General features: G+C 46.9%; 1 protein-coding gene across 1 annotated transcript in view; it reads right to left on the reverse strand.

Moving 5' to 3' along the window:
• Window positions 1-14,533, reverse strand: part of LOC126161246 (juvenile hormone acid O-methyltransferase-like) — a 116,438-nt gene extending 101,905 nt beyond the window's left edge. Inside the window, exons 1-2 of the mRNA XM_049916986.1 lie at window positions 14,497-14,533; window positions 1,779-1,936 (exon numbers count right to left, since the gene is read on the reverse strand). Coding sequence (XP_049772943.1) covers window positions 1,779-1,936; window positions 14,497-14,533 — 195 coding nt within the window. The remainder of the gene's footprint in view (window positions 1-1,778; window positions 1,937-14,496) is intronic.
• Between the last annotated feature and the right edge of the window lie 589 nt (window positions 14,534-15,122).

Here is a 15,122-nt window from a genome sequence, read left to right on the forward strand (position 1 = left end):
CCGTAAGTTGGCGCCGTTGGCCGACCCCGTGGCTATCTCCTTTCACGAGATCTGTGTGTTGCTAACTAACTATTATTCCCAGCGGTACCACGTGGTTGTGTCTCGCTTGGAATTCCATCAATACCACAAGCAGCCGGGTCAGTCCTACCGTTCCTGGGTGACGGATTTGCAAGGCCTCAGCCGCAAATGCAACTTCACGTGCACCAATCAGCAGTGCAAGGCGTCATATGCAGATTCGTTAATTCGGGATGTGGTCGTTCAACTGGCGCCCGATCCGGAGGTCCGCACTGCGGCATTAAAGTTGAACAACCCCTTGTTGGAAGACATTCTGCGTATTGCCCATTCCTTCGAAATTGCTCAAGCGGCGAACGAACGTCTCATGGCGCGGCCCCAGGTGGCAGCGGTCGAGTCCACTTCCCGCTCCACTCCTTATCGCCGTCGACGGGGCGCAGTCTCCAGAGGGCACCGCCGTCGAGATTCCTCGCTGTCTGACGTCTCCATGGCGTCCGAACCGCCGGTCGCCCCTCGACGTCGGCAGCGTGGCCCCCTCCCGTCGTGCCCCCAGTGCTTCTCTGCCCACACTCGAGCTGACTGTCCCCATCGCTGGAAGACCTGTTCGCTCTGTGAGAAAGAGGGCCACCTTCGATCTGTCTGTCGTCGCCGCTCGACCCGCCCCCGTCCCGCCCCTGCGGGCCAACAGGAGGCCGTCCATGCTTTACACGCAGTGCATCTGTGGATCTCGCTTCATACAGGTTCAACAACTCCATAGCAACGAGCCAACAACGTACGAGAAGACTGATAATTACAATGTTTCCTCGCAATTGGTGGTGTGTACGATGCGGATAAGATTTAACAACTACTGCATATCCGGGCAATGAATCATTCAATCTTAAATCAGAAGAAGCATCCACCGTACGAGTTCGCATTTCTGTCTCCCGTTCACCAACGGGGACCTACGTCATTGCGCATCGTGTCTCAACTCCACTGCGAGAGCTGTGGCAGTAGCAGCTCTACGGCGTCGACAGTATCGGTACGCGGTTGGAGTGAGGGGACGCCACACCAGACACGAACATTATTGAGCATATCTGGGTTGCCTTGCAACGTGCTGTTCAGAAGAGATCTCCATCCCCTCGTAATCTTACGGATTTATGGACAGCCGTGCATGATACATGGAGTCAATTAGTCAATTTCCTCCAGCACTACTTCGGACATTAGTCGAGTCCATGCCACTTCGCGTTGCGGAACTTAAATCAGAAGAAGCATCCATCGTACGAGTTCGCATTTCTGTCTCCCGTTCACCAACGGTGACCTACGTCATTGCGCATCGTGTCTCAACTCCACTGCGAGAGCTGTGTCAGTAGCAGCTCTACGGCGTCGACAGTATCGGTACGCGGTTGGAGTGAGGGGACGCCACACCAGACACGAACATTATTGAGCATATCTGGGATGCCTTGCAACTTGCTGTTCAGAAGAGATCTCCATCCCCTCGTACTCTTACGGATTTATGGACAGCCGTGCATGATACATGGAGTCAGTTAGTCAATTTCCTCCAGCACTACTTCGGACATTAGTCGAGTCCATGCAACTTCGCGTTGCGGAACTTCTGCCTGCTCGCGGGGGCCCTACACGATATCAGACAGTTGTACCACTTTCTTTGGCTCTTTGGTGCAGGGAGAGATTTGGGCAATTCGCGGTTTGTAAACGGTACCTACATGAAAGGCTGGGGCCAGTTCCTCGCTAGGATGTCTCGACCAACATGGCAGCAGCGTGCAGCCTACCTTGGCAGCCACGTCCCCAGGTCCACAGCCGATGTCCAGGATGGGCAGCGCGGGCCTGCTCCAGCGCAGCAGCGGCCACACCTCGTCCAGCGCCCTGGCCGCCGCCGCCTCGATGGGACCGCTGTACCTGCCGTACAGCTCAGGCTTGTCCATCACTCCTGAAACACAGCCGGCGGCACAGGAGCACTTTAATTCGCACAGCTAACACGGTGCGTTCAAAACGTCTGCTTTACAAACTCATTTCCTCAGTGGTGGTACATTTATAAACATTACTGCAGATGCCATCTGTTGGCGAATGCAGGCAATTATGAGGTGCTGGTTACAGATACACGCCAACGCCCTTGCCGCAGTGGTAACACCGTTTCCGGTTAGATCACCCAAATTAAGCACTGTCGGGCTTGGCTGGTATTTGTATGGGTCACTGTATGGGTCTGCCGGGTGCTGTTGGCAAGCAGGCTGCACTCAGCCCTTGTGAGACCAATTGTGGAGCTACTTGGCAGAGAAGTAGCGGCACCAGTTAAACCGTGGCGCCATTGAGTTAGTAGACTGTTCCGTCTGGCGCCACTGTCTGAGGTGTAGTATCGACTATCCCTCTTGCGGCCCCATTGCCAATATCTGCGCTGCGAGGAAAAGTTGGTATCTGTGGGTTGTGTCCTTAGAAGGTCTTTGCTTGCCGATATACAGGCTGTCCATAAAGTCCCTTTAAAACTTCAAAATTTTATTACAATTGCAGTTGTTGAAATACAGGGTGATTAAAAAAGAATACCACAACTTTAGGAATTTAAAACTCTGCAACGACAAAAGGCAGAGCTAAGCACTATCTGTCGGCGAATTAAGGGAGCTATAAAGTTTCATTTAGTTGTACATTTGTTCGCTTGAGGCGCTGTTGACTAGGCGTCAGCGTCAGTTGATGCTAACATGGCGACCGCTCAACAGAAAGCTTTTTGTGTTATTGAGTACGGCAGAAGTGAATCGACGAGAATCCGCGGGAAACAACTCAGTATGAACGTGACTCGCCTAAGGTGAACGTTTTCTGTGCCATTTCAGCCAATAAAGTTTTTGGGTCCTTTTTCTTCGAAGGTGCTACTGTAACTGGACTACAGTATCTGGAGATGTTAGAGAATTGGCTGTTCCCTCAGCTCGAACAAGAAGCACAACAATTCATAGATGGAGCGCCACCACATTGGCACTTATCTGTCTGTAACTACCTGAACGTCAACTACCCGAGGCGATGGATCGGCCGCCAGGCAGCCCTTGACAGAGCACTTCATCACTGGCCTCCAAGAAGCCCTGATCTTACCCCCTGCGATTTTTTCTTATGGGGGTATGTTAAGGATATGGTGTTTCGGCCACCTCTCCCAGAAATAACAGTAGCTATCCAAAATGTTACGCCTGATATGCTACAGAGAGTGTGGATCGAGTTGGAGTATCGGGTTGATATTGCTCGAGTGTCTGGAGGGGGCCATATTGAACATCTCTGAACTTGTTTTTGAGTGAAAAAAAACTTTTTTAAATACTCTTTGTAATGATGTATAACAGAAGGTTATATTATGTTTCTTTCATTAAATACACATTTTTAAAGTTGTGGTATTCTTTTTGAATCACCCTGTATTTTAACAAAATTTCTTTTACTGCAATCAGTGTTTATAAAAGTTTCTTGACAGTGTTTCGTTGCACGAAGCACATCAAGACGGTACTCGATTTCTTGTTATGTTCGCTGTAGCATAGTGTCATCAAAGGTGGCAACGGCCAGGAGAGCAGTGTGCTGACCACATGCCCGTCCGTAACCGCATGTGATGACGCCTAAGGGCTAAGCATGACACGGCGGCCGGTCGGTCCTGTTGTCTCTTCAGGGCCTGTTTGGACGGCGTTTGTTGTTTGTTTAGTCTGATTAGAGATGCACAGGTAAGTAGTATTTCGCTTTGTCTGGAGAAGTAAATAAAATGGGTCATGGCTAAAAAGAAAACGTAAATTTATTGAAGGAGACAGAAACAGTCAATTAATTTTGTGAGATTTGTACACAGCGTGAACTACAAAATGTACTACAGCACCTGCGTAAAACGTCTGCCTGAAAGTTCTTCAGTTTGTCTGAAAGAAACAACGTACACAAGGAAAGCAACCCTGAGATAATGATTGGCACAATGTGCATATTACTGTTTTCTTTGTAATTGTAACACATGATGGTAATGTGTTATCGATAGTTCCGATGCCACAGGGTAGGTGCGCTCCCGTAGGTTGGCACTAAGGGAGCGGACGAACTACGCCGACTACAGCGCCCCCTAGCCGACGCTGTGGAGCTCAACGAGCGCCGCTCTGCTTTCTGCCCAGTTGATCAAGAGTAGACGACCTAGCAGCTTGGCTTCGACTTGTAGGAGGGCTAGCCAATATAGACTTTGCCTTTGTAATTTCTGGTAACTGTTGGCTTTGATACATGAACTGCTTAGCACCTACGTCATCATCTGTACCAAAAGTTAGGTAATGTGTTGGTATATGTTTATACACCAGTAAAGGTGCTTTAACTTTACTTGCAGTACCGAAGTGCTTTGCCTCACCTGCTCCTACTCGCTTCCTTCATTTGGTCTATTTTAAAGATCTCACGAGCAGACCCACGCGCCGCCTTCCACGCGTGATACAAAAGAAAAGACTTTAATTATTTCAGAATACGTTTCGTTAAGAGCAACAGGAATCAGTTTAGGCACAGTCTAAATGCTGTGTACCAAGCGAGAGAGAAACTGTGAATACCAAGTGAGGCTGCCGTCACAAATGCAGACCAGTCGTCAGGCACAAGGGAAGATCCCCATCGCACCTCCCTCAGATTTAGTGGTGGGCAGCCCGGCAAAAACTGAACACAGATCAAGCACGAAAAAAGGAAGAAAGTGTACTCAACTGCAAAAAAAAGGGCAAAATAAAAACAGTGAACGGTGCAAGCTTAACAAGTGCTACGTTGAGCGAAACAGAACAGCCGCGGCGTTATGGTTAACTACCGGCACGGTAGATCAGCGTGTTCGGTCAGAGAGCCGGTTGGCCTCTGTAATAAAAAAAACTGAGTGGAAGGATCAACAAAACGAACTTGAACGGACGTCATCGAGACGTCCGCAACGACCAAACACAACGATCAACAACGAACAAAATGCAAAAAAAAAAAAAAAAAAAAAAAAAAAGTGGTCAAGATGTTGTGCTACAAAGCGGACGAGCCGTGTTCAATACTCCTGTGTCTTTTATTTTTATTTGTCCCCTTTTTTTCACAAAATTATAAACGGCCCGCCCGATCACTGAAATGTTTGTTCGCTTTCTGTAATCCTCGCAGTTGTCATATTATACAGGGTGTTACAAAAAGGTACGGCCAAACTTTCAGGAAACACACACAAAGAAAGAAAATATGTTATGTGGACATGTGTCCGGAAACGCTTACTTTCCATGTTAGAGCTCATTTTATTACTTCTCTTCATATCACATTAATCATGGAATGGAAACACACAGCAACAGAACGTACCAGCGTGACTTCAAACACTTTGTTACAGTAAATGTTCAAAATGTCCTCCGTTAGCGAGGATACATCCATCCACCCTCCGTCGCATGGAATCCCTGATGCGCTGATGCAGCCCTGGAGAATGGCGTATTGTATCACACCCGTCCACAATACGAGCACGAAGAGTCTCTACATTTGGTACCGGGGTTGCGTAGACAAGAGCTTTCAAATGCCCCCATAACTGAAATTCAAGAGGGTTGAGATCAGGAGAGCGTGGAGGCCATGGAATTTGTCCGCCTCTACCAATCCATCGGTCACCGAATCTGTTGTTGAGAAGCGTACGAACACTTCGACTGAAATGTGCAGGAGCTCCATCGTGCATGAACCACATGTTGTGTCGTACTTGTAAAGGCACAAGTTCTAGCAGCCCAGGTAGAGTATCCCGTATGAAATCATGATAACGTGCTCCACTGAGCGTACGTGGAAGAACATGGGGCCCAATCAAGACATCACCAACAATGCCTGCCCAAACGTTCACAGAAAATCTGTGTTGATGACGTGATTGCACAATTGCGTGCGGATTCTCGTCAGCCCACACATGTTGATTGTGAAAATTTACCATTTGATCACTTTGGAATGAAGCCTCATACGTATAGAGAACATTTGCACTGAAATGAGGATTGACACATTGTTGGATGAACCATTCGCAGAAGTGTACCCGTGGAGGCCAATCAGCTGCTGATAGTGCCTGCACACGCTGTACGTAGTACGGAAACAACTGGTTCTCACGTAGCACTCTCCATACAGTGACGTGGTCAACGTTACCTTGTACAGCAGCAGCTTCTCTGACGCTGACATTAGGGTTCTCGTCAACTGCACGAAGAATTGCCTCGTCCATTGCAGGTGTCCTCGTCGTTCTAGGTCTTCCCCAGCCGCGAGTCATAGGCTGGAATGTTCCGTGCTCCCTAAGACGCCGATCAATTGCTTCGAACGTCTTCCTGTCGGGACACCTTCGTTCTGGAAATCTGTCTCGATACAAACGTACCGCGCCACGGCTATTGCCCCGTGCTAATCCATACATGAAATGGGCATCTGCCAACTCCGCATTTGTAAACATTGTTCTGACTGCAAAACCACGTTCGTGATGAACACTAACCTGTTGATGCTACGTACTGATGTACTTGATGCTAGTACTGTAGAGCAACGAGTCGCATGTCAACACAAGCACCGAATTCAACATAACCTTCCCTCAATTGGACCAACTGACGGTGAATCGAGGAAGTACAGTACACACTGACGAAACTAAAATGAGCTCTAACATGGAAATTAAGCGTTTCCGGACACATGTCCACATAACATCTTTTCTTTATTTGTGTGTGAGGAATGTTTCCTGAAAGTTTGGCCGTACCTTTTTGTAACACCCTGTATATTGGTTATAGAATATGAGTCAAGGGGTACGAATACATTACCGTCGCAAGTAAATGTGACGAATAGTGAGAGAAGGCGAAATACCACTTAGACGTCTCACAGAAACGAAAACAACAAATAAGCGAGTATGAACTATGTTAGAACAAAGGAATTCAAGAGCCAAAATTCCAAAACGGAACTCAACTTCAGAAACATTAAAAACATATATTTTGATAGAGCACAGAGAAATTATGAGATTGGAAAACTGTTGCGTTCATTTGTTGCAGCTTATGTGACAAACTGTTACGTTTTCATCATTTCCTTGGGAGTGGTCACTTTCAACACCTAAATCGGGCAAGGAGGCATGTTTCACTCGGTCACCAGGTTAGATGCGTCGATAAGACATATCTATTATATGACACACGTACTGTCACTAATGCTGTGTATAACATACCGGAAGTGTGGAGGATTCGGCTGATTTCTCACCTTGTCATCAAACGTTTGTGGTTCCCGTTCGCAAGCCACTTCCTATCGGCTACTAATAGAGTCACTAACAGAATCAACTTTCATTATAGGTCCCTTCCTTACATCTTCCTGTTGAAAACGGACGTTACACCACGACACACACAGAAATTGGAATATGGTGAAGAGCGGAAAAAAATGTTTTTTTTTCTTTATTGTTATTTTCAAACCTGGGTACAGGCAGGCCAGCAGCAGCATGCTACACCGCTCTTTGGCCTCAGAGATACACACAAGATGTAAAGGAAGACATCGAGAGAAAAAAACATGGTGGACACAGAAACGGAGACGATCACTATTTAAAAACACATGGAGCCAATCACGGGCGTAGTGTCCAAGATAAAATTTGTTCAGACACTTGGACAGAGACGAATATTGTCACACGTGAACAGAGGTGCACAAAACGAATAATACAGGACCACTAAAGCACAAAACGACGATACACACAGAACACGAGGCGTAGATCTCCGGCGCGCGAATGTTCACTAACCGTGTACGAGTCCGGGGACCTGCCAAGAAAGGAGGAGGGGGGGTGGGAGAGGGAGAGGGAGAGGGGAGAGCAGATGCCAAGGGCAAGGTAGACGGGTGGAAGGGAGGAAGGGGGAGGGGAAGCCCGGGGGAAGAGGGGAGGAGGGAGGAGACAGGGGAAAAGGAAAGAGAAGGGAAGGGAAGAGAAGGGAGGGAGGGTGCCGAAAGGAAGGGACACAGGAAGTGAGGGGGAGGATCAAAGTTGGTAGGAGGGGTAGATGGAGGGGAGGAGGACATCATCAGGGAGGGGGAGCTGGCGGAAACCACCTTGGGAGAGGGTAAGGAGGGTTGAGAGATGGAGACCGGGTGGGACGTGGGAATACAGGCGCGGCAGCGGGCGGGGGTGGGAGAGGATCGGGGAGACTAGTGGGTGAGGAGGATCAAGTTTACGGGAGGTGTACAGGATCCGCATCCTTTCAAGGAAAAGGAGGAGGTGGGAGAAGGGGATGAGATCGTACAGGATCCGCGTGGGGGAGGGGAGACGGATGTGATAGGCGAGGCGGAGAGCATGGCGTTCAAGGATTTGGAGGGATTTGTAAAAGGTAGGGGAGGGCGGAGATCCAAGCCGGATGGGCATAACAAAGGATAGGGCGGATGAGGGACTTATAGGTGTGGAGGATGGTGGAGGGGTCCAGACCCCACGTACGGCCGGAGAGGAGCCTGAGGAGACTGAGTCGGGCGCGTGCCTTGGCTTGGATTGTCCGGAGGTGGGGAGTCCAGGAAAGGCGACGGTCGAGGGTGACGCCAAGGTACTTAAGGGTGGGAGTGAGAGCGATAGGACGGCCATAGATGGTGAGATGAAAAAAATGTTGACAGGAGCGAACTTTGAACACTGCTCGCCCACGTCGTGGTCCAACAACGAGACCTTCTTTCAGCCTTCATGTTTGATCTGCGTTCAGTTTTTGACAGGCTGTCCACTGGTCTCTCTTACCACTCAAACTGAGGGGCGTACGATGGGAAGTTTCCCTCGTCATCTCCATGCAGCAGGCTCAAGGTGGCACTCACGAACCCGGACAACGTCTTGCTTCTGTGCCACTTTCTCCTAAGTCCACCGACAGTGTGGCCAACCGCCGTAGGGAGCGCTGCCAACCAGGGACTACATTGCTTCCGCTCTGTATCTGCAGAACCAGAAATCCTTCTGCCGATAGACACCAAAACACGACACACCATGAACACTAAGTCAATTATGATTGAGGCGTTGGACAGTTCAGTTAATGCCTGCAGTCAGCTCAGTACACTACTCTGAAGACTATCTTCCCCGACATAGTAGTTGTTATTTATGGAGAACTTGGACCATTATTACAGTATCTACACACTAAAACCAATTATAGCGATAGTTATAGACTGCCAAGAGACAACAAATTTATTTAGACATCACTGTACTAGGTTTAGGACGTCAGGTGCCACACATCAAAGTGTACCTTTCTTAAGTACTATTTGTATTTGTAACATATTCTTACTAAATGTTATTTATTATTTCTTATTCCGCTGCCACACTTCTATTATAGTACCTCCCTATCAAACAAGTGTTAATCAGCAAGGGTGCAAACGTGCAGTCGACTCCCAAGCAAACCCTTTTCTGTTACTGTGGACGTTTCAGCTGAGCTAGTAGTAGCGTTCAGTTACTGGGTTCACATTTAGCGACGTGGAAGACTTCACAAATTGATAATGATGTTCACCGGTCAACATTTTTTGTGACGAAGAACAACCCGAAAATGTTGATCAGTGCAAACTGATAGCATTCCCTTCAGCTTTTGGATGACAAGTAAAAAGAAACAATACTGAAAAAAGAAGGAAGAATACTCAGCAGGACAAATTTTATTTTCACGTGGTTTATAACGCATAATTCTCTACAATGATCTTTGTGGCAACATTGCGTGGCTTTATCCTATGAGTGTTACATTCCACGACTGCTAAATCCATTTCCTTTCCGGAAAGATTTTTATAAATTTTGTAAACTGTTCTGAGACATGGTCCAACAAGTTCTCGTCCTACAACAAACACTGAATTTACTGCAGCAATTGTCAGCAAGCCAGGACCTCATCGTGGCGCACTGAGCCCGACTTGAAGCTTGAAGACAGCAATGACAACAACCACTGCAGTTAAAGACGCAGTTGCGTTATGAAATAACTACGTCCAGCGACTGAAAGAGCATAAACTGATGCATTAGGTATCAGGTGACGTGTAAAGTAAAACATTTTTACTAGATACGCAGGCCTCCACTGTATTTCATCTTCATCAGAAACTGTCACCTACTTGTGAACCAATGACTCTCTCATATCCTGAAATTGAGGAAACGCTTGAGTTCATGTTGTTGCTGCCAGACACAGATGTTTCCGACGTTTCAAGAAGACAGATCAAAGCTATAACTAGTGGACTAGCGCCTGACTCGGGAATGTAAATTGCATTGTGAAAATGAGAAAATGATCAACGTAAGAAATCTTATGCAGAATCACTAAATCGTGACATGCTTGTCATGCGCTCCCCTGACAATCAATATGAAAAGAGCCTGCTTAGTCTAAGAAATGTGTCGTCACAAAATTATTTGCCGTTCATTTGGGTGTTCAAACCAACATACATATTTGCTGAAGTAATACAGTGCGACGATGCTGACGTCTTCAGTGTGTAGAAACAATAGGCATCGCCAAGCAAACAGCAGGGCCGCAACGTGGAAAACACGGGGCGCGCACGCTACTCGACTGAAACAGTCATAAAAAATTTAGAAATTATAAATTACAATGTTGTCGTAATTGGTGTAAAAAGACCAGATACAGGGCTGAGGTGTGTAAAGCGAAGCACAACCGAGAAACGTAGAAGACACTCAAGCACTCTGCAGTAGTTAAAAGTAGAAAGTCAGGTACTATTCGTAACGAACATTTGCAAATTCAAAAACTTTCACGGATGACAAGTCATGTGAATTCCATCTTTGCTGGCATTAACAAGTCGTTGGCTGTAACTCTTCCAGTTAACAAAGTGTCGGTCAAGTCTCAAATTGACACAGGGTCGTCAATTTCAATCGTATACCTGCAGGCGTGCAGAATGTAAGGAACGCCGAAGTTAACAGACTGAAAGTTCGCTGTTCAGCTGCTGAAATCAGGAGATTCCTGTGAAAAGACGATTTCCGAGCAATGTTACGTACAAACAACTTACGAAACGAGCTACGTCGGTAATTGTAAATTCCGATAAAGCAACGAATTTACTACGTCTTGAACTCGTGAATGCTTTGGTCTTCACCATTCACGAGTGAGAAAATCAAATTTCAACTAACATTCCAAATGGAAAGTTAAATCAGCTGTTGCAAAAAACATATTGAAATATTTTCCGAAGCAACAAGCAGGCCCTCATTAGACTGAAGTCGAATGTGGTGTCGAAATTTTTCAAAATACGCAACATTCCTTTTGTGTTGAAAGAGAAAGTAAAGTAAAAACTCTACTGTCTTGAACAGAATGAGGTTATAGAAGCAATAACTAGGAGCCAATGAGCAACGCCGATCGTAGTTCTATAGATTCCAAACGGCTCCTTCGCACCTGCGGTGTTTATAAAGATGCAGTTAATTCTCACGCTATTATCGATTCATAATCTGTTCCCAAGACGACAGAATTGATGCCAAAATTTGCTGGTTGTGTGTACCCCGTCAACCAACACACTTCAAAAAAAGTCTTGCATCACCTCGGTTCCCAGAACCCCTGAAGATAGACGTTGGATGTAGATATTGTATCACAGACACAGTCCCTTTGACTGTCCAGAGATGTCTCTAACACCCAACCACCCACCCCCCCACCCACACCCACCCCCCCACCCCCCACGGCTACCTCATGATTATGGCTCGGGGGAACCCTGACGGCAATGCCACTATGTTGAATAATGCTTTTCGTGCAGCCACAGGACGTCGTGTTACGACTCAAACTGTGTGCAATAGGCTGCATGATGCGCAACTTCACTCCCGACGTCCATGGCGAGGTCCGTCTTTGCAACCACGACACCACGCAACTCGGTACAGATAGGTCCAACAACATGCCGAATCGACCGCTCAGATCTGGCATCAGGTTCTCTTCAGCCAGACAATCGTCGGAGACGTGTTTGGAGGCAACCCAGTCAGGCTGAAAGCCTTACACACACTGTCCAGCGAGTGCAGAAAGGTGGAGGTTCCCTGCTATTTTGAGGTGGCGTTATGTGAGGCCGACGTACACCGCTGGTGGTCATGGAAGGCGCCATGACGGCTGTATGTTACGTGAATGCCATCCTCCGACCGATAGTGCAACCATATCGGCAGCATATTGGCGAGGCATTCGTCTTCATGGACGAAAATTCGCGCTCCAGTCCACATCTTGTGAGTGGCTCCCTTCAGGACAACGACATCGCTCGACCAGAGAGGCCAGCATGTCCTATAGACATGACCCCTATCGAACATGCCTGGGATAGATTGAAAAGGGACGACGTGACCCACCACTCTGAAGGATCTACGCCGAATCGCTCTTGAGAAGTGGGACAATCTGGACCAATAGTGCCTTGATGAACTTGTGGATAGTATATCACGACGAATACAGGCATGTATCAATGCAAGAGGACGTGCTAGCGCGTATAAGAGGTACCGGCGTGTACATCAATCTGAAGCACCACCTCTGAAGGTCTCGTTTAGTGGTGGTACAATATGCAATGTGTGGTTTTCACGGGCAATAAAAAGGGCGGAAATGACGTTTATGTTGATCTCTATTCCAATTTTCTGTACAGGTTCCGGAACTCTCAGAACCGAGGTTATGTAAAACCTTTTTCACGTGTGTTGATCTTAAACAAGCATATTTGCAAGGCTCTTGATACGCAGGCACGCAGATTTATGGTAATAAATATTCCATTTGGTCTCTATCATTGCAGACGTTTGCCGTTCGGAATAACCAGAGCATCGAGTTTGTTGCGGCAGTATGCAGAACATTTAATTTGGAAAGCTCCGAAAGCTGCGAACTACCTTGTTGGCATAATTGTCTCGGGCACAACTCCACAGCAACTCTTGCAGAATTTGGAATTTATTTTCCAAACTTCTGAAAGTGGCAAATTTGAAATGCAACAAGGCTAAGTGAATCTTCTTCCAATGCAAAGCGCAATAGCTAGGCCACCTACTGTCTTCAAGCGGCATCAGGCCCACGCTGCAACACACTGGCACCATTAAAAACATTGCGGCTCCCAAGGACGACAAACAGTTACGATCCATACTAGGACAAATAAATTATTATCGGAAGTTTCTGTCTCATGAGGCTTCCATCAGTGAACTGCTTTATATGTTGTTACCTAAAGGCACCATATTGAACTGGAACAGTAGATGCCAGAGTACATTTGTAAGTAGGCTGTTTAGATTTTTATATTGGTAATGCCACGTAGCGCTCTGTATGAAAATCACTGGCTGTGCTGTGTGCAGTCTGTGGCTAGTTTGCATTGTTGTCTGCCATTGTAGAGGGGCAGCTGGATGTTAACAGCGCGTAGCGTTGCGCAGTTGGAGGTGAGCCGCCAGCAGTGGTGGATGTGGGGAGAGAGATGGCGGAGTTTTGAAATTTGTAATACTGGATATTATGAATTGCTATGTATATTATGATTTTTCAACACTACTAAGGTAAATACATTGTTTGTTCTCTATCAAAATCTTTCATTTTGCTAACTATGCCTATCAGTAGTTAGTGCCTTCCGTAGTTTGAATCTTTTATTTAGCTGGCAGTAGTGGCGCTCGCTGTATTGCAGTAGTTCGAGTAACGAAGATTTTTGTGAGGTAAGTGATTTGTGAAAGGTATAGGTTAATGTTAGTCAGGGCCATTCTTTTGTAGGGATTTTTGAAAGTCAGATTGCGTTGCGCTAAAAATATTGTGTGTTAGTTTAAGCACAGTCTTGTATAAATGTTCAAAGGGGACGTTTCACATTTAATAAATTAGAACAATGTTTGTTTGATGGAAAATGTCTTACGACATACAACCTGAGCAAAATGCTCACAATTGCTGCAGATGCTTCAGACTGCATCATAGGTGCCGTTCTGTCACATCGACATCACGATTTTGAACGACAAATTGAGTTCGCACAAACAAATTACAGCCACATCTGTTTGCAGTCAAGAAATATCATGATTACATTTATGTACGTAAAGTGATCCTGCTCACCGACCACACACCTGTTGTGGCTATGCTACGACCGAACAGCACTGTTCCTACACGGACAGCTCAACGACCGAGCGAGGGGGCGCAGTGGTTAGCACACTGGACTTGCATTCGGGAGGACGACGGTTCAAACCCACGTCCACCCATCCAGAATTAGCTTTCCACGATTTCCCCAAGCCGCTCCTGGCAAATGCTGGGATGGTTCCTTTCAAAGGGCACGGCCGATTCCCTTCCCCATACCTGACGCAATCTTGGATTGTGCTCCGTCTCTAATGACCTCGATCTCTACTGGACGATAAATCCAGTCTCCCTTCCTTCCTTCCTCAGCTCAACGTTTGCAGCGTTGAGTGTTACTTCTGTGGAACTATGGGTATGAAACGTTGTTCAGGTCTACAGAACAATACGCGAAAACAGATTTACTGCCACATTGCCAACAGTGCACGACAAGAAGTCTGATCATCAGGCCAAACTTGTGTCTACAAATCTATGAGGTCTAGGAGCAGGTAAACAAAAATCTGGAGCTGAACCACTAGTATCTGAGTAGCTATCGATACTTCGATTGCATTGGACAACCCGAGACTGCTGGCGTGTTCTGCGGCAGTCACGTCATCGGTGCCCGAAGAATGAGACACTCCCAAGGTTACCCAGACACTGGACATACCGCGAGTCATCGTGTCAAGGACTTTGGGAGCAGCCATCGCCACCAGAGCCTACTGCCCTTGGCAAGGCATGTCGAAGACACGAGACGCCGTCAAATGCCGCAGGTTGCAACGAATCAGCCGCCGTATCACAACGATCTCCTAATAGCCACCATGCCAAACCAACTCTTCGCTATGGCGAACAGGATTATCGCCACTCAGAGGTATATCTAATCATCATATTAGCATGGGCTACGAACAACGCTATGGAAAAACGTCACCTGCAGCGGTAAGTCGCGTTACAAGTTGGCATGCATCAATGGCAGTATACAAAGTAATGAGTGATATCGAGAGTGGATCTCAGATTAATTCCATATCTACAGATTTGCATGAGGCTTTTGACACTGTCCTTCAGAAGCGGCTTCTAATCTCCATTGCGTACCTACGGAAATAGCCACAGTTGTGAATCCGTCATTTCCTATCTGAAAGGTCATAGTTCGTAGTAATTGATGTAACGTTATCCAGTAAAACTGGAATGATATCTGAGGTTTATCAAGGAAGTGTTCTAGGCCTGCGGCTGTTCCTTATCTGTATAAACGATTTAGGAGTCAATCTGAGCAGCCCTCTTACATTGTTTGCAAAACATGCT

Source organism: Schistocerca cancellata, chromosome 2, assembly GCF_023864275.1.
Source record: "Schistocerca cancellata isolate TAMUIC-IGC-003103 chromosome 2, iqSchCanc2.1, whole genome shotgun sequence".
Lineage (NCBI taxonomy): Eukaryota > Metazoa > Arthropoda > Insecta > Orthoptera > Acrididae > Schistocerca > Schistocerca cancellata.